Source organism: Haemorhous mexicanus, chromosome 15 (genome assembly GCF_027477595.1).
Source record: "Haemorhous mexicanus isolate bHaeMex1 chromosome 15, bHaeMex1.pri, whole genome shotgun sequence".
In the NCBI taxonomy this organism is placed as follows: domain Eukaryota; kingdom Metazoa; phylum Chordata; class Aves; order Passeriformes; family Fringillidae; genus Haemorhous; species Haemorhous mexicanus.
The window spans coordinates 467554-484664 of NC_082355.1; the positions used below are offsets into that span (position 1 = coordinate 467554).

Here is a 17111-nt window from a genome sequence, read left to right on the forward strand (position 1 = left end):
GCTCAGCCGCGATGTGCCGAGGGCACGGGGCAGCCCTGGCACCCCGCGGGGGCTGGCACGGGCCTGCTGCGGGAGCAGCGTGTGCCGGACCCGGCCCGGACCCGGCTTCCCGCGCACAGGCAGCGGCCGCTCCCCGTCGCGTTCCGGGGGATGCTCACCTCGGCCCGCCCCGGGGCACCGGGACACCGGGGCAGCGCCGGCAGCACCGGGCTGACCCTCTGAGCGCCTTCTGGCGCCGCACCTGAGCTCCAGCAGCTGCCGGCGCTCCCAGCCCCAGGCTGGCCGGCAGTGGGCTGCTGCCCGGCGAGGGGGGCACAAGCGGGGGCTGAGCACGGCCAGCACCTGAGCACGGCCAGCACCTGCTCGGTCCTTGTGCGAGCCGAGCCCAGTGGGACCCGAGCCCAGCACAGCCAGAGGGGCCCGAGGGGCTCCTTCCTGCCCCGCGAGTCACTGGCTTCGGCAAGGGAGGCCAGGGACCATCCCGGTACCTGTAATTTGCATTCCCTTTATCAGCTGAATTCCTATCTCGGGTCTGCCTGCTCGCACATACTGATGGATTGCCTAAGGAGAGCAGGAGGGGCAGTTAAGGCCCAAAACCATTTTCCTTACAAACCTTGCCGCCTTTCAGCCCTTTGTTTTCACCATAAGAGTACTAAAAATGTTAGAGGACAAGACTGTAAATCTGAAGATGTCTCAGATAATGCCATCAGGCTGCAGCCCTCCCTGCCCTACTCTCAGGATTCTTCAGAAGTACAGTGTGGAAAGGGTTAATGTGTTTTTTCAAAAGTTGCCCCCCCCAGATCATGATTTATGTCAAAACAAAATATTTCTGTACTTCTGTAATATAGTGGCCATTTAGCTAAACTAAAATGCTGACAAACATCTTCAGGATAATGCCAGGAACCAATGACCCCGCTCTGTTTCATCTCCAGTTTCCTTTTGCTTTGGTGCTGCTTTGCAGCCTGTCCTGAGGTGTGTGCTGGCCTGGTGGGGCTCTCACTGCTCATGAGGGGTGCTGCAAGCAGCTTCAGCTCCTCTGCCAGAGGCTCGAAATGTGATGCCTGACATAAACTTACTGAAGACAAAGGTGGTGGTTTCTTTTTTACATATTCTTCCCTGTTTGTGCTCCGTGATTACACACAGTTTGTATTTTCGTCTGATGAGATTAGAAAGGGAAGAGAACTGTGAAGCACCCTGCAGCAGGGAGGTGCTGGGAAGTCGATGCTCTCTGCACGCCGGCCCCTGCTCCCCTCCAGCCTGATCTGTTTGGCGAGGGCTCCTTTGGCTTTCCTGGGCTTTCAGGGCCAGGCTCCCACTCTCAGAGCAAGGGGCTCTGCCGGGGGGAGGCACCTGCACAGTGCATGCACAGCTCCTGCTGAATTCCCAAGGGAAGCCACTGGCCACAGCTGGAGTTGTGGTCACCTTGCAGGCACCTCAGGAGGGCCAGGCTGGGGAGCCCAGCACTGCTGAGCCCACCCGGGGGGCCCAGGGCATCAGGGGGCTGGGGCTGCCTGAGGGACTTCAGTGATGTGGGTGGCTGCAGGGAGCCCCCTGTGCTCTCCATCTCCTGGGAATGCCACCAGGGATTTGCCCTGGGCAAGCTCCCCTGAGCCTGGCAGTGACTCTGGCCCTTCCTGCATGTTCTGATCACCCAGGGGGGGTCAGGGCTTTTCCAACCAGCAGCTCCCAAGCTGCCAGAACAGCCAGGAGAGGCTCTGATCCGGGCTGCCTTCTCTGGTTCTGTTGCAATACAGAAGCTGTCTGTGCTAACATTTATATTTACACAACTTGTTAAATCTTCAAAGCACTTCCCAAAAGCTAATTCATCTCTGGAATGCCCTCAGACTGACCATCCCCCATTCCCCAGTGCACCTGGAGAAAACAAGGAGATGAGCCCACATAGCATATCAATGTCCAGTTTGGGATCAGGACGTGAGGCTTTCCTGGTTTTCCACTTCACACTCAGACCATTCCATTGGACTGTTTATCTGTCACAGCCTCTCTTCCAACACGACTCTTACTTGGGGTTAAAAAATAAAGGCAGAGTGGGAAAGCTGCTCATGCTTCCCTTCCCTTTCAGCAGCGTCTGGAGCCGCTGCTGCAACTAACTCAGGGCTGATGCAGCAGCAGGGCTGCCTGCCCTGGACGGTGCTGCTCTGGGGCTGCAGGCAGCGCTGCTGCTGCTCTGGGGCTGCAGGCAGCGCTGCTGCTGCTCTGGGGCCGCAGGCAGCACTGCTGCTGCTCTGGGGCCGCAGGCAGCACTGCTGCTGCTCTGGGGCTGCAGGCAGCACTGCTGCTGCTCTGGGGCTGCAGGCAGCACTGCTCCTGCACAGGGCTGTGCCTGACACGGCCCCACGGACCCACAGCAGCCCTCTGCAGCTTCCCAGGGGATGGATGCCCGGTGCTGAAGGGATGGAACCGCTGAAATACGTGTTACAAGACGGGGTTACTCAAAGAGGTTCATCATGGAAACTGGGAGACAACAATGAGAGCAGTGTGCCCACCTCCGCTGGCACACCGAGGTGTGCCCACAGGTCTGCCCCGGGGAGCCTAACTCCAACACTGACTCAGAAAACAGCTCCAAGGATCCCAAAGCAGAGAGAAACAGCTTTGTCCTCATCATCCACGGGAGCTGCAGGGCACTGGGCTGGGGTTCAGTGGCCCCTGCAGCCCTGCTGCAGCCAGGGCTCTGTGTGCCACGAGGGCGCAGCACGGCAGCAGCCTCAGGGTGGATGAAAGCCTCAGCCACTCTGCACCATGCAAGTGGATGCCACATGCCTCCTTCCCGGGGGAAGAGGGACCTTTCAGACTGTTTTTAGCTCCTGGAGGGCAGGGAGAGGGGGTGCCTCTTACAAGCTGCTACAGATTATAGATCTGAGCTGGCAGCTCACCCTCCTACCCACCCACAAACACGGCGCCCAGCGCTGCGGCTGAAAGGGTGGATGGCAGCCCCTGCCTGTGTCTGCAGACCCCAAGGACCAGGGTGGGAGTGCCCTCCTGGCACGGGATGGCTGCCCCTGTGGGCAGTGCCCGCCGGCCGTGGGCTCTGGGCGCGCGGCGGTGCCCGCGGCAGAACCAGCACTTTCAGTAAATAACTTGTGCTTGCTTCAAGACATAATTAGGCCAGCGTGACTCTGCAGGGATGTGCAGCCTGTGGGGACCTGCAGCCAGCAGAGAAAGAGCCTCTCTGAAATGTTCCCCCTCTCAAAGCAAGGCCTGGTGTGCTGTGCTGGGCAGCAGCAGCGGGCACCACTGCCCTGCTCCATGCCCGCCCGCAGCCCCAGGGGCCCCAAGGGCCCCACAAACCCCTGGGCAGCTGCATGGCTCCGGCTTTCTTTTCCTTTTTCCCCTTCACGAGGTACACACACATCAGCTGGAGGGCAGAAGTCAAACACTGAGACCCCATCTACACTTCACGAAGAGGAGGGGTGAGGGGAGCTGTTAATTAAGCTCACAGAGCATTGAATGCTGTGTTTTGCCATTACAGCCTTGTGCAGTCTGGCTGTTGGGCACTGTGCAGGCTTCAGCTGATTCTGAAGTAGCTGGAGCAGAGTGGTGCCTGGCCAGAAATAGAAAAGTATTTTTAAATTAAATTTATTCACTGATTTTCATGAAGACAGATTGTTGTGTGTTTGTTGAAGTGTCATTAGGAGTAGTTGGCGGTGGAACCAGGCTGAGCAACAGTGAGAGAGGATGGACGTGTCCTTCCTGTGACTGGGGAGGTCACCCAGGCCACCTGCTTCTGCTCCTCCTCCTCTTCCTCCTCCTGCTGCCTGGTCCCTGCACCTGGCAGGAATGGGATGGGGTGATTGAAGCTGTGCTCCTGTGGGGCAGACACAAACCCAGCCCTGACACCCCTGAGCTGCACGGCCCGGGGCTGGAGCTTCCCCACAGGGACAGGGGGGCAGTGGGCAGCCCTCCTGCTCTGCTGGGAGCTGGAGCTGCCTGTGAGCCCCTGGCCCTCAGCAGACAGTGCCCGTGCCCCCCACCAGCTCTGGGATTTCTGCTGCACTGCTCCTTTCTCCCTGCAGTGCAGAGAGAGCCACGGAACCCCAAGCACAGCATCCTGCTTCTCTGGGATCTGCCCATCAGTGCTGAACCTGCAGGGATGCAGTTCTAATCCTCCAAGACAAGATTTCAGGCTTTCCCAGCAGTATGGACCTGAGCACAGGCCTCCAGAAGCTGGTCTCCATGTAGGTTTGACAGCAGAAACCAGCAGGCTCCAGTTACCTAATTAAACACATGGAAATGGCCCTGCTGCTTGCAAGGCTGCATCACCTCCAGGGCTCCCAGGTGCTTCTGGCCACCAGTGAGTGCTGCAGGCAGGAGCAGGCCATAAATCCTGCTGCTCTGCAGCCCCCAGCTCCAGCAGGGGATGGTGCAGGACCAGAGGGGCAGCTTGGAGAGCTGAGCACTGACCAAAGCCCTGCAGGTGTGCTGCTGCTTTACTGGTTCAGCTGCTTGCTCTGGGTGCATGGTGAGCTCTGGGGGCTCAGTTTGAGTGGGCTTCTCCCAGCTCCTGCTTGCAGAGCAGAGCTGCCTGTGGGAGGAGGTCTGGGGACAGCACCAGGCTGCTCCTGAGCCCACTGAGAGCACACAGGGGGCTTGAGCCCCGGAGGTGGAGCTGGCAGAGCAGTGTCCTTCCATGTCTGCAGGGCAGAGCAGTGCCCTCGGGCTCACTTCCATCACCAGGTGGGTTTGTCCAGCAAAGTGGCATTTCCCTGCCCGTGTGCTCTGGGCAGGCAGTGCCCTGTGCCTCGGCCACTGCCTGGGCTGTTCCTTGCCCACTGCACACGTTATCTGGGCTTGGTCTCAGGCTGTGCTGCTGCTCACAGGAGAAGCCCAGGCAGAGTTGTGTCTGTAGATAAAACTCAGCACCTGGGAATTTCCCTCTTTGAAGCTCTTTTTCCTGTTTTCTCCTTTGTTTCTTTGTGACTTCAGGATTTTTGTGCTTACTTAGGTAGGTGCAGAGTGAGCTGGCTTTCATCACGGAGCCTGCCTGCTCTCCCGGAGGTGCTGGGTGTCTCCACTCCCGCTGACTTCAGCCTCCAGGAATGTGCAGCGGGCCCTGCCTTCTGCAGGGGAAACCTCCTGAGCTTGGCTTCCTGGAGCACGGAGTCCCGCGGGCTCACGGTGTGTGAAGGTGTGTTCGTGCAGCTCTGTGTCTGTGCACCCTCACGATTGTGAATCCACCTCACTGGAGAGTTAAAGCATCCAGAATTTTAAATAACCCGTGACTTTGGCATTTTTGTGAGACCAGCAGGCTGAGCACGGAAGGAAGCCCGGTCAGCCCCTTCATGAGGGCAGGTGATGCAGCATGACATCAGTGCTTAGCTCAGCTCTAATCAGGCGCTCAGGACTCCCGGGGAGCTGTTGGAGGTTTGATCAGAGGCTCAGCCCGTCCCAGCTGTGTGCAGGGGCTGCTGCTGCTCTCTGCAGCACCGCTGCCGCATTCCTGCCGTGTCCCTGCCCCGGTGGTCGGCTGGGGGTGTCCCCTCTGATGGCAGGCTTCAGCCTCTTTGGAACAGGATTTGGGTACAGGAGGGATGTTCGGGAACGCCCGTGGTGGGGGTTGCTGACCCAGGGCTGACAGTGAGCCAGCAGCTTCTGCTTGCCTGAGCTCAGAGTGAGGGGAAGAGCAGCTCTGGGGGAGCAGGACACCCCAAGCCCCCCAGCCCAGAGACTGGGGGTGCTGGGCTGTGCCCACCCACCCCCCTCTGCAGGAGCCATGCAGTCCCTTGGCTGTGGGAGCCAGGGCTGTGCTCTGACTGGAAGAAAACTGCTTCAGCCCCTTGGATTTTCACAGGATCTGCGCCTGCCCCTTATTTCACGGCAGGAACCACCCACCTGGCCAGCACTTCAGGCACCTCTGAGTCCCTGGCAGAGGATGGTGATGGCCAGGAATACCTTGGTGTGGGTCAGGTTGCTTCCCCTGGAGACAGACTTTAGTGCCTCCTGCTCTGAACATCAGAGCTTACACCCGAGCCAGTCCTGCAGTGTTTCCCATGGTTTGGAAATTGTGGTGCTAGGGCAGTGAGTGCCAGGGCTGCTTGTGCAGGTGCCACCCACTGCAGCTCCTGTGTGCTGCTCTTTTGTGCCTGTTTTCTGCTAATGGCCCACCAAATCCAGTGCATCTCTGCAGGAGCTGGAACACTGACCAGGCTGATTTGGGGGGTGCATTAGGTACCTCTGAGGTCCCTCCCACCCTGGGCATCCCAAACCAAACCCTGAACATGGCACAGCCAGCCCCGAGCGCTGTATGACCTGTCAGGGGCAGCTCATATTTTAAAACTTCTACACCCTTTTAAAATTGTTCATTTAAAAATGTGTTGTTTAATGTCAGGTAAAAGATTACAGATGTTCTGAGCTGCTGGCAGATATCAGTTGGAGACAGCTGGAAGCAGGCCTTTGTCTTGGCTCATGTGGACAGGTTTGTAAAAAGGAGTGTCAGCTGAGACTGCCTCAGTGCAGCTGAACGGGAAACTCCTGAGCAGTAGTTAGCAGAATACTTGTAGTTTTTGAGGTTCACTTCTAGCTGCAGATGCCAGGATGTCCTGGCACAAGGAATGATGAAATCCAGGGGTAGGCTGCAAGGCCAGAGGGAGTGGAGGCTGTGCTGGCTGTCTGTGAGTGCCCTCCCGTGCTCTTTGTGTCGCATGGGGTGTTGGGACACAGCCTTGGTGTCCGGGCACCTGGCTCTGGGCTGCTGTGTGCTCGTGGTGATGTGAGCAGGGCTCTGCTGCAGCTGAGAGCCCGGTGCTCGCCCCCATCCTGCTCTCTGTGCAGGGAAGGAGGGCAGCAGGGCTTGCTCTAGGGAAGCACAGCGCAACAAAGCGTTTCCCAGCAAAGCTTGCAGGTGGAAACATGCCTTCAGAGTCCGGCTGCCTGTGGCTTCTCTTTGGGCCGCGCTTTGCAGAGCCCCAGCCTTGCTGCAGTGCCCCAGAGCAGCGCTGTGCTGCTCGGGGCGAGGGCTGGCTCTTTGTTCTGCAGAGCCCCCGGCTGCCCCATCCTCCGCTGCGGGGGGAGCACGGGCCCCACGCTCGGAAGGCAGGTGCCATTAAAATGCACTGGAACAGAGTCTGAAGTCAAATATAGCGCTGCGATCATCTAGGTCGTGCAACTTAATGATTTCACTGTTGAATGCTAAATTATTTTCGTTGCATTTTTAGTAAGGCTCGTGCGGGCTGTGGGAAACAAACCCCCGCTGGCCCCGGGAGCTGCGGGGCCGTGCGGGCGGCGGGGGCTCCCGCGCCCCGCCCGTGCCAGCCCCGCACCTGCGGGCTCCGGGGGTCGCGGGTGGCGCTGGGGATGGCCTCATCAAACACCAGCCAGAAAGTCCCCGTTTGGATATTTAATGTGGGAGCGCTGACCCGGGATGCTCAGAGCAGCTCAGAAATGCGGAATGGCCTCTTGGGGAACTCCGCAAGAGTCCCCACGCACGGGCACGAAGCAGCGAGTGGCTCTGGGAGCGAGGGCAGAGCAGCCGGCTCTGTGTCCCGCCCTGCGGTGACCCGGGCTGGCCGTGCCCGGCCGAGCCCTGCAGAGCGGGGCCGTGCCAGCGGCGCGGTGCGGATCCCAGCTGGGGCAGCGCCTGTGAATAACTGTACTGCCAGCGGCGGCTTCGCTCGGCTCGCAGCGGTGCTCCTGCTCTGCTCTCTCAGGGCTGCTTTGAACTGCCTTTCCTGCCTGATTGTTCCCTCAATCAAAAGAAAATGAGCTCCAGTTGAGGCATCTCGCAGTGCGATTTGGGTCAGGTTACGGCCGCTGGGGGCCCTTTGAAGAGCAGCAGCTCCGAGGCTGGATTCAGGGGTTCACAGGGGCAGGGCTGGATCCGCCTTCCCGGGGGAATCAGCCAGAGCCGAGCGCGGCTCATGCAAATCCGAGTTTTCATACCAAGAGAGGTTCTGCCGTGCGGGTGGGAAGGAGCCCGGCAGCAGCTCTGCAGCGGGGCTGAGGCGATGCCAAGGGCGGCTCCGGGGCTGTGAGCGTTCCCAGGCGTGCCCAGACCTGCTCTCTTGGGGCAGGAAGCATTTTATCCAGGTCCTTGTGATGAGGCTTCCCGCAGCCCAGGGGACCCTCGGAGCAGTGTCTGTCACGTCAGAAACTGCTCGTGGTGGCTGTTTGGTCTGTGGAAGGGCTGTGCAGTGGAATTATTAGCTGGCAGCTTCTAAAGAGTCATCCTGGGATTTCATTAACAAACTTTTAAAAGACTAATGAGTTAACCTACTGAGAGCATTAAGCTCTAACAGTGCTGGGTTTGAGCTGAAAGAAGTTAAATGAAGCCCTCTGCCTACATCCTGCCAAGGCAGAGTCCCCCTTGATGGGTAATGTGGTGGATATGTACTAAAATCTTGGAACTCAAAAACAAAAAAGAGATTTTTAACTCCTGCTGGGGACCTAGGTGATTTGAGTAGGCGTTGGGAGAAGTTTAAAGCCCAGGCAGCAGTTACCTGTAGCTGTGTTTTGTACCACACAATGCTCTTTATTTTACCCATCAAAAGGTGAGAGGAGCTCGAGGTGCCCAGGCAGGGATGGGCCCAGGACCCCAAGCCTCTGTGACAGGGACCAGGCCACTTTGGGGGGATCTCTGGGGATGGGCCGTCCTGGGAGGTGTCTGGGTCTCAGGGTACCTGGAGATGGAGGTTTGGCAGTGCTGGGGAAAGGAGGTACCTCAGCTGGGCTGCATCAGTGACTGTCTCCTAAAAATGAAAACCAAACCCAGAATGGTCCAAAAGGCCCTAAAAGGCATCAAGAATTACAAACAGGGATTGAGCACTAACGAGAGAATATCTTAATTAGATCTCACAACCTGTAGAGGAGCACATTAGATGAAAATGAAACTGAGCTTTGTGCTCTCAGGGTTTCAGTGTGAGAATGGGAGAGGAATTATTCACATTTGCAATTTGTGAGGCTGGATTGCTTTTCCTCTGAACTTGCCTTTTTAACTTTTTACCTTGTCAGAAAATGATTAAAAGCTACTGGGATGATGTATTTGGGGTAGTTCTGATCACAGCAGTGGCAGAAGCATTTCCACGGTTTCAGAAAATGGGTAGAGTTTCCCATTTAATCCTCTTCTTCCAGGTTAACTCCTTTCTTGCTGCGCTGTCCAGCCTGGCCCCCATTCACCAGCCTGCTTTGGAGTTCACTCCGGTGATATTTTCTCTTCGTGAATTTCCATCAATATTTAATACAGTGGTGTCAGTTTTGCTGTAAGATGAGAGGAACTACTAGAAACCTTGAATTATACATCATGCGTGGGGGGAGGCTGGAAGAGTTTTCTTTTGGAGCCAGAGCCCTCGCAGCTGATCTGCAGGCCCTGCAGCCGGAAAGCCCAGAGATGGAGGAGCTGCGGCACGAGGGGCGGCCCCGCAGGGTGAGGTTCAAGATCTCCTCGGCCGGCAGCGGCCGGGTGCTGAAGCAGGTCTACGAGGACGGGCAGGAGCTGGAGCCGCCGGCCAAGGAGCGCTCGCGGCGCTTCCTGCGCCACAGCTTCGAGCCCGGGGAGCCGCTCTGCGGGCCCGGGGAGCCGCCCGGCAGCGCCGACAGCTTCTGCTGGCCCGCGGCGCTGAGCGCCCGGAGGATCAGCGTGCTGCGGGAGGATCAGCACCGGGGCGGGCCCGGGAGCGCAGCCCTGCTCCGCGACTGCCGGCCGGGCGCCGGCCCCTGCGGGGTGAGTGCTGCCCACCGTGTCCCGTGTCACCTCTGCGGGGTGAGTGCTGCCCTTGGGGGTCCCCCTGCCACCTCTGCGGGGTGAGTGCTGCCCACCGTGTCCCGTGTCACCTCTGCGGGGTGAGTGCTGCCCTGGGGTGTCCCCCTGTCACCTCTGCGGGGTGAGTGCTGCCCTTGGGGGTCCCCTGCCACCTCTGCGGGGTGAGTGCTGCCCACCGTGTCCCCCTGTCACCTCTGCGGGGTGAGTGCTGCCCTGGGGTGTCCCCTGCCACCTCTGCGGGGTGAGTGCTGTCCTGGGGTGTCCCCTGCCACCTCTGCGGGGTGAGTGCTGCCCTGGGGTGTCCCCTGTCACCTCTGCGGGGTGAGTGCTGCCCTTGGGGGTCCCCTGTCACCTCTGCGGGGTGAGTGCTGCCCATCGTGTCCCGTGTCACCTCTGCGGGGTGAGTGCTGTCCTGGGGTGTCCCCTGCCACCTCTGCGGGGTGAGTGCTGCCCTGGGGTGTCCCCTGTCACCTCTGCGGGGTGAGTGCTGCCCTGGGGTGTCCCCTGCCACCTCTGCGGGGTGAGTGCTGCCCACCGTGTCCCGTGTCACCTCTGCGGGGTGAGTGCTGCCCACAGTGTCCCCTGTCACCTCTGCGGGGTGAGTGCTGCCCACAGTGTCCCCTGTCACCTCTGCGGGGTGAGTGCTGCCCTGGGGTGTCCCCTGCCAGCCCCTGCAGGGTGAGTGCTGCCCTGGGGTGTCCCCCTCTGGGCTCAGCTGCAGGGTAAATCCTGCTCGGAGCAGTGTGGTGACAGGAGCCTCACACCACAGCCTCATCCACACAAAACTCTTCTGTCAGGCCAGGACTTGAAAAGGGTGCTTGTGAATCTCCAGGAATTCTGTGTGCTGAATATGCCACCCATGGCAGGATCCTCAGGGTCTGCAGGAGGGAACAGCATCTGCCAGCTGTGCTCCAGCTGTGCTCTGGGTCCTCCCGGTCCTGGTGTGCATCTGCCCATTGGGTAGAGCAGAAGAGAACATTTCCATACATATTGGTATCTGTACTTGGGAATCCTACTGTGTCTCAGTCAGTCCAATGTAAGGAGGATGTTAAGCTAATGAGAGAGATTTAAAATACTAAAGTTGGGTGAGTTTGGCTGGCAGGAAGCCAGCGCTGCCCTCAGGGTACCAGGTGTCTGTATCCCCTGGCAGCCAGAATTCCTCTTTGGCTACTTTGACAATCCCAGCCTAGTTTCACTGGCTATTTTCTTAACATATAATTAATGCCACGGATAGAGAAGTGCTTCTTTAGTCCTTATTAAGAGGCAGTACATGCACAATATGTGTAAATATTTATGGCCTTGATTTGAACACTCTGAAATCTGTTAATTCCTGGTGCTCATCAAAGCTGTGCGTGGGAAACCCAGATGGCTGATATCTGACCCACTGACACCCTGGACATGCAGTTTGCCTGCAAACATCAGGCCACGATGAATCTCTCCTGCCCGAGGACAGTGCACTACTGTGATCTTATCCAGCCCGTTGGTTTGTTTCGCATTCCTGGGTAATGCTCCTCTCCCTCCCCAGTGTCCCCAGCCACAGATACCTGGAGTGACCACACTGTCCAGTAGCAGCTTGTGCTGCATCAGCGTGCACTCGGTGCTGGCAGCACCGTGTCTGTAACACACACGGGGCTCTCACCTTCTGCAGGTGGGCAGGACTTGTGCTCACCTGCCTCCCCCTCGTGCTCCTCCCCACAGGGGAGCAGGTGCCCCACTGCCAGCAGAGCATCAGCCACCACAGCAGCTGGTGTGACTCAGGGCATTTTTTGGGAGAACATCTCCTTTTGCATGGCTTCTTGACACAGACACTTAGAATGTCTGTGAAATATGAAGAGTGTGTAAAACAATAGGCCCCAGTAACTCCATATGACACCAGGGAGGAGGGACCAGGTCAGCAGAGTGCTGCTCTCAGGGAAATGTTTGGCTTTAAAATTACTAGAAAAAATACAAATTTACTCAGTAGTGCTGTACCTCCACCTCCAATTTGCTGGATGTTCTGGGGGTGGTCAGGAGAGCTGGTCTGGTGGAGGGGACACTCTTCTGGAAGCTCAGGGACATCAGTGTTTGCAGAACGAATTTATACTGGTGAGACACAGGCAACTTCCTTCTTCAGGCTTCCCCAGTTGTAGATTTTGGCAAGATCATCATCTACACCAGCAACCTGAAAATCATCCGTGCACCGATGGACCAGAAGGAGCTCATGAGGAGAATCATCCAGACCGAGGGAATAAATGACTGGACGTTCATTTACCGGGAGAAGAAAGAGCGACTTAGTGGTGGCCATAAAAAAGATGTGGAGAATATGGTCACTTGCAGCCAGCATGTGCAGGTAAGAGAAAATGGAAAGTGCTTTTTCCCCACAACCCTGGTCCAACCACCCAAGCCCCATCCATCTCTGTATCTGGCTCCCAGCTAAGCTTGGATGAAAAGCACCGCTTGTTTCCCTCAGGAGATCACCACCAGCACTCTGAGATCCTGCTCTGGGGACAGCAGTGCTGGCTCCAGGTGCTCATGTGTCCCACTGGTTTCTTCCCCTGGAGATGGCTGGCCTTTACAGAGCTTGGCTGGGCTCCATCCCTCGTCACCCCTCCCAGTGGGATAAGAGCAGGCCAGAGTTTCTCCAGCCTGACAAGGCTAAACACAGCTGCTCTGTGGCTGAGACTGCTTCAGGCTAAAATTTTAGTATCAGCTGAAATAAGGTTGTGCCTTACATTTGCTTTCTCACGGGGGAGTCTTTGTTGGTCAGAATCCCAATTAGTCTGACCATGATTTGATCCCACAAAACCTAATGTTGTCATGTGGAGCTGATACAGTTTCATGGAACTGAGTGTGGGTCACTGTGGTCCTTCTGCTGCCAGGAACTTCAAGGAGGGATTTGGAAGAGGCTGCCTGGCACAGTGGGAGAGAGGCAGGCACAAAGGACAGCTCAAAAGAAAGTGTGCGTGGTGGTGATGAGGGATTTGGGCAGAGAGGGTGACGAGCAATCCCTGAAGAAATGAAGTGTGGCTCAAACCTGAGGCTACGGAGTGGAAATGGTGTGATAAGAACGGGCAGGAGGATGGGTGGAGCTGTGCAGAGGAGAAAGATGAGTTTGGAGTATTGTGTTATAAGCCCATCGCATTGACTGCTCATTTTCTAGCAGTAGCCACAAATTGTCCCCAAGCATTGGGAGCCTTTTTGTCCAAGTCCTTGCTGTGGAGAACTGATTGTCACGGGCAGACTGGTGTGTCAGGAGCAACTGTGATGGCAAAGGCTGGGAGAGAGAACTTCCCTCTCTCAAGAGTGTTCCTGACTTTGGTATCTCACCCCCCCTGACAAGTTTTTCTGTGTCTGCTGCAGGAGGGCGATGCTGAACACGGCTGTTCGCAGTGCAAAGGCTCAGGCTGTGCTCCCTGCTCCCTGTGCCATGGAAGCAAGTTCTCGATGCTGGCAAACCGATTCCGGGAGTCCTACCGGGCGCTGCGGTGTCCGGCGTGCGACGAGAGCGGGCTGCAGCCGTGCCGGGTGTGCGCGGCCTGAGCCGCTGGCAGCGTTGACAGGCGGGGAAGGGCGCTCTGTGCGCGGGGAAGGGCGCTCTGTGCGCGGGGAAGGGCGCTCTGTCCGAATCTCACCGTGGGTGCGAAGCTGCTCCCCTGCCCCCAGCCGCGCTCCGGCTGTCCCGCGCTCCCGTCCGGCCCCGGAGCCGGGCTGGGCCGGGCGGAGCCGGGCTGGGCCGGGCAGAGCCGGGCTGGGCTGGGCTGGGCAGGGCGAGCGTGTCCCTGGGCCCGGCTGCGGGCAGGCGCACCCCGAGCCCCCGCAGCGCTCGGAGCTGAAGCACCCGTGCGGGTGGGTGTCCCTGCGGCCGGGACAGGCCGGGACGGAGCCCGTGCTGGCACTGCCCCTCCCCTGGGCGCCCGGGCTGACCGCGGGGAGCAGGAGAGGGGCAGCGGCAGCGCCTGCCAGGTGTGCGGGCGGCGCCAGCGCAGGCGGTACCGGCACAGGTGTGCAGTTACTACTGGGACCAGTCTGCACCAGTGCAGGTGCACAGGGCTGCTGGTGCCAGTGGAGTCCAGCGCAGGTCTGTGCCCCGTTTGTCCCAGCAGTGCCTCTCTGGGTTTATCTTGCCGGGCACCAACAATGGCACTGCCGTTGCAGGTTTCTCTCTGTGCCCTGCAGGGTCACAAGCATTTCCCGAGGTTTTGCTGATCTGACACCTGCTTCAGTGACACCGGGATCCCTTTGGGGTCTGATTTATGGGGGGAATTGAAAACCCTTCCCAGACCTGGAGGTATAAAAAATGTATGTGAATTTATTATTCTAAATAGAAGTTATTAAGATTTAGCCTCCCTACAAGGAAGGGCTGAATCAAAACTCCCCTGAATGCTGCTCAGCACTTCTCAGGACCAGGCTGAGGGCGAGCAGCACAGCTCTTGCTTAATGCTAATCCCGTGTTGTAATCTGCAGCAGGTAAACTCTAATTAGTGAGATGAAGCAACGATGGGGATCCTTTGCAGGCTGCCACTGGTGCACAGAGGCTGTGCTGTGGGAGCCTGAGGCAAACAGGGCAAATGCTATTTTTTCTCTGAAGCATTAACTTATTACTTTCTATATTCAGGAGTGATGTCAGTGCAGCCTTAACTCCCGTATTGCCTCCGAGACCCTGATGAGTTAGAGGCTGCTCACATCTGCTTCACGCTGAGGCTGCAAGCCCAGGCAGGGTCATTTATGGCCAAGTTTCTCTTTTCCTGTGGTAGGTTACAGGGTTTCTCTGCAGTACTGAAACTATTCAAAATAATGCTGTTCTAGCTCCTACACTTCCACATGTCTTCTGCTGAAATTGTGCTGTGGGTATTGAGGGTTTCTTTTGTTTAAAAGTGCAACAAGAGATACTTGATGGGCCTCATTCATCATATCAGCATCTGAAATGTCACAAAAAGTGTCCTTGGGGTATCACTGAGGGCAGGTGAGACTTCCCAAATCAGAAATTGCTGTCAGGCAGATCCCTTCCCTCAAACACGACCGGTTTGATCTCAGTTTGTTGGGCTTGCTGGAGAGTTCGCTGGCTAAAGATAAGAAAAAAGTAACCAGGCAAAACTGCCTGACCGTGTTTACAATAAAACTAGACACAAATATGCACTTATAAAATCAATATTTATTGCTCTTTGGTAATTATGATGTTTCCCAACCACTGTCATTCCTCCTGGCTGTGTCAGCTGTTCCCATCATGTGGACATGTCACAGGGGTGATCCTGCAGTCAGCAGCTGAGCTCTGCTCCTGCTCAGTCCTATCCCACAGGTTCCAGGGTCCTGGGGACCAAGCAGAGCAGGGATTTGCTTCCCCAGCCTCCAATGTACTTTCATTTGTGGTGATACGCTGGCTTGATTTACCCAATAAATGCTCTTATGTCACCTGGCAGAAGTTTGAACTTTCCTGCAGCACCCTGGTGAGCTGACTGCCGAGGCAATGGGCTACTTGTCACATGCTGCTGCTGTTATTTCTGCTGAATTCAGAGCCCCCCATCCCTCCCTCCCTCCCCTGTGGGCACAGGGTAGATGGCACAAGCTGAACCCCAGCACTGCCCTGCTCCAGCCTGGTCCTGCCACCAGCTCAGAGCACAGACCAGCACAGATCTGGCTCTGGCCATGGCCCAGCCCTGATGGGCAGAGCTGGGGCAGTGCCCCCCTGACCTGCCCTGGGCAGTGCCCCCCCTGACCTGCCCTGGGCAGTGCCCCCCCTGACCTGCCCTGGGCAGTGCCCCCCTGACCTGCCTGGGCAGTGCCCCCCTGACCTGCCCTGGGCAGTGCCTCCCTGACCTGCCTGGGCAGCCTGGCTCCTGCTGCTGCCATCCAGCAGCTGGACAGTAAGTTCTGCTGGGTGACCTTTTATCAAAAACTGTCAGATCTTTGCAAACTGGATCACTTTATGGGTTAGGGTAGGAGTGGAGGATGACGTGTTGCACTTCTGCTGAAAAATAACAAGTTTTTCCTGTTTGCTGAAAGCCTGGAAAGATGGCATGGGACTTGCTGAACTCACCAGGCTTCTGCATGTGATCTCAGCGGGGTCAGCTGAAGTGTCTCTGATGAGAATGGTGGAGGAAATACAGGAATCTCTAAAAATGCAGGCTTGGTTTAATTGAGCACCTATTTTTTTTCTGGTGTTTAATGGCTCAGTATTAGAAGCAGACCCCTGGAGTGGTGGTGTACCAAAACCCAAACTGTCCTCTACGTGATATTCTTTTATAAAGGAAAAACCCAAATATCCCTGCAGCTACCAGGACTTTGAACAGTAAATACAGGCAAAGATGCTTAGTCTGGAGCCTATTTCTCATGTTTTTTGGTAATTTTCTACAGCAGTTCTTGTTTTACCTTAGAACAGGAAGACGTGAAAAGGCATTTAAGGGTTTGTCTACGGAAAAAACAAACCCAAGAGCAAAAAAGCAACCATTGTTTCTCTTGCCCTGCTGCAGAACTCCAGAGCTGTCTCTGGCAGCTCGGGCAGCCTCATTCACTGACTGTTGTTGGCTGCCACACCATGGCCAAGCGATGGATGTGCTCTGCAGGGCGTGGGCAAGCTGGGAGCCGACTGGGAAAGAGAAGTCAGGGCCGCCCCGTGCTGGCTGGAGCAGAGCAGCGAGGCTGGCAGCAGCACGGCGCAGCACTGGGAGGTTCAATGGTTCAGTAATCCCGTTTGAGGGTGGTGCAGGGTGGCATGGCTCTAACCCAGAACGCAGTGGCGCTGGAGAGGTGGTGCCAGAGTTACTGATAAATCCTTGGGTAAAGCCGACTCGAGGGCTCCTGCCCTGGTTCTCTCAGGTGTGACTCCCAGGTGCAGCCTCGGAATGTTGCTGGGCTGCAAATCAGGGTGGGGAGGTGTGACCAGACAAGCTCCCAGAGACACCAGAGCCAAAACTGTCGGGGTTCTTCGAGGCCATGCTAGTGCCAAGACACCTCCTGGCCCCCAGAAATCCCACGTGTGGCCCAGCTGGGGGATTTTGTGTAGCAGCTGCACTTTGGGGTCCATGGGGACGGAGCACAGAGGTCCCTTGGACAGTGGAAAGCACCAGTGTGGGGTTTGGGGTTTTTTGGGTGGCCTTTGATTGATTGCAGGGGTCCTTTTAAAGTGAGTCCATGACCTGGGAACAAAACACTTTGTTCAGGTGTGATGAATTGATCTGTATTTGAAATATGTATCTCCATATGTGAAAGGGTTTTGTATTTATCAATCTTAATCACAGTGACTAATCTGTGCAGTGGGTTTTTAATTTACATTTATTCACAGCCACCACCCTTTCAAAGCAGAAAAAAAGTGGAGGAATCTGGAAAGCTTTAGCTGAATTTGCAATATCGCTGCCTTATTTCCCTGCAGTGAAAAAAGAAAGAATTGGAATATTTATGAATTTAAACATTATTATTTTTGCAAGTC

The 17111-nt window shown here is 56.7% G+C and overlaps 1 protein-coding gene across 1 annotated transcript; it reads left to right on the plus strand.

Moving 5' to 3' along the window:
- Positions 1 to 9219: 9219 nt before the first annotated feature.
- On the plus strand, positions 9220 to 13294 carry GRXCR2 (glutaredoxin and cysteine rich domain containing 2). Its single transcript, XM_059860115.1, has 3 exons — positions 9220 to 9670; positions 11823 to 12038; positions 13049 to 13294. The coding sequence occupies exons 1-3, from the start codon at positions 9251 to 9253 to the stop codon at positions 13226 to 13228; spliced, it is 816 nt and encodes a 271-aa protein (XP_059716098.1). The 5' UTR covers positions 9220 to 9250; the 3' UTR covers positions 13229 to 13294.
- Positions 13295 to 17111: the final 3817 nt, after the last annotated feature.

Bases quoted from the DNA above. Each gene is read 5' to 3' on its own strand.
- GRXCR2 (XM_059860115.1), top strand. From the start codon at position 9,251: ATGCGTGGGGGGAGGCTGGAAGAGTTTTCTTTTGGAGCCAGAGCCCTC. The intron at 9,671-11,822 runs GTGAGTGCTGCC...TTCCTTCTTCAG, and splicing joins CGGGCGCCGGCCCCTGCGGG to GCTTCCCCAGTTGTAGATTT. The intron at 12,039-13,048 runs GTAAGAGAAAAT...TGTCTGCTGCAG, and splicing joins CTTGCAGCCAGCATGTGCAG to GAGGGCGATGCTGAACACGG.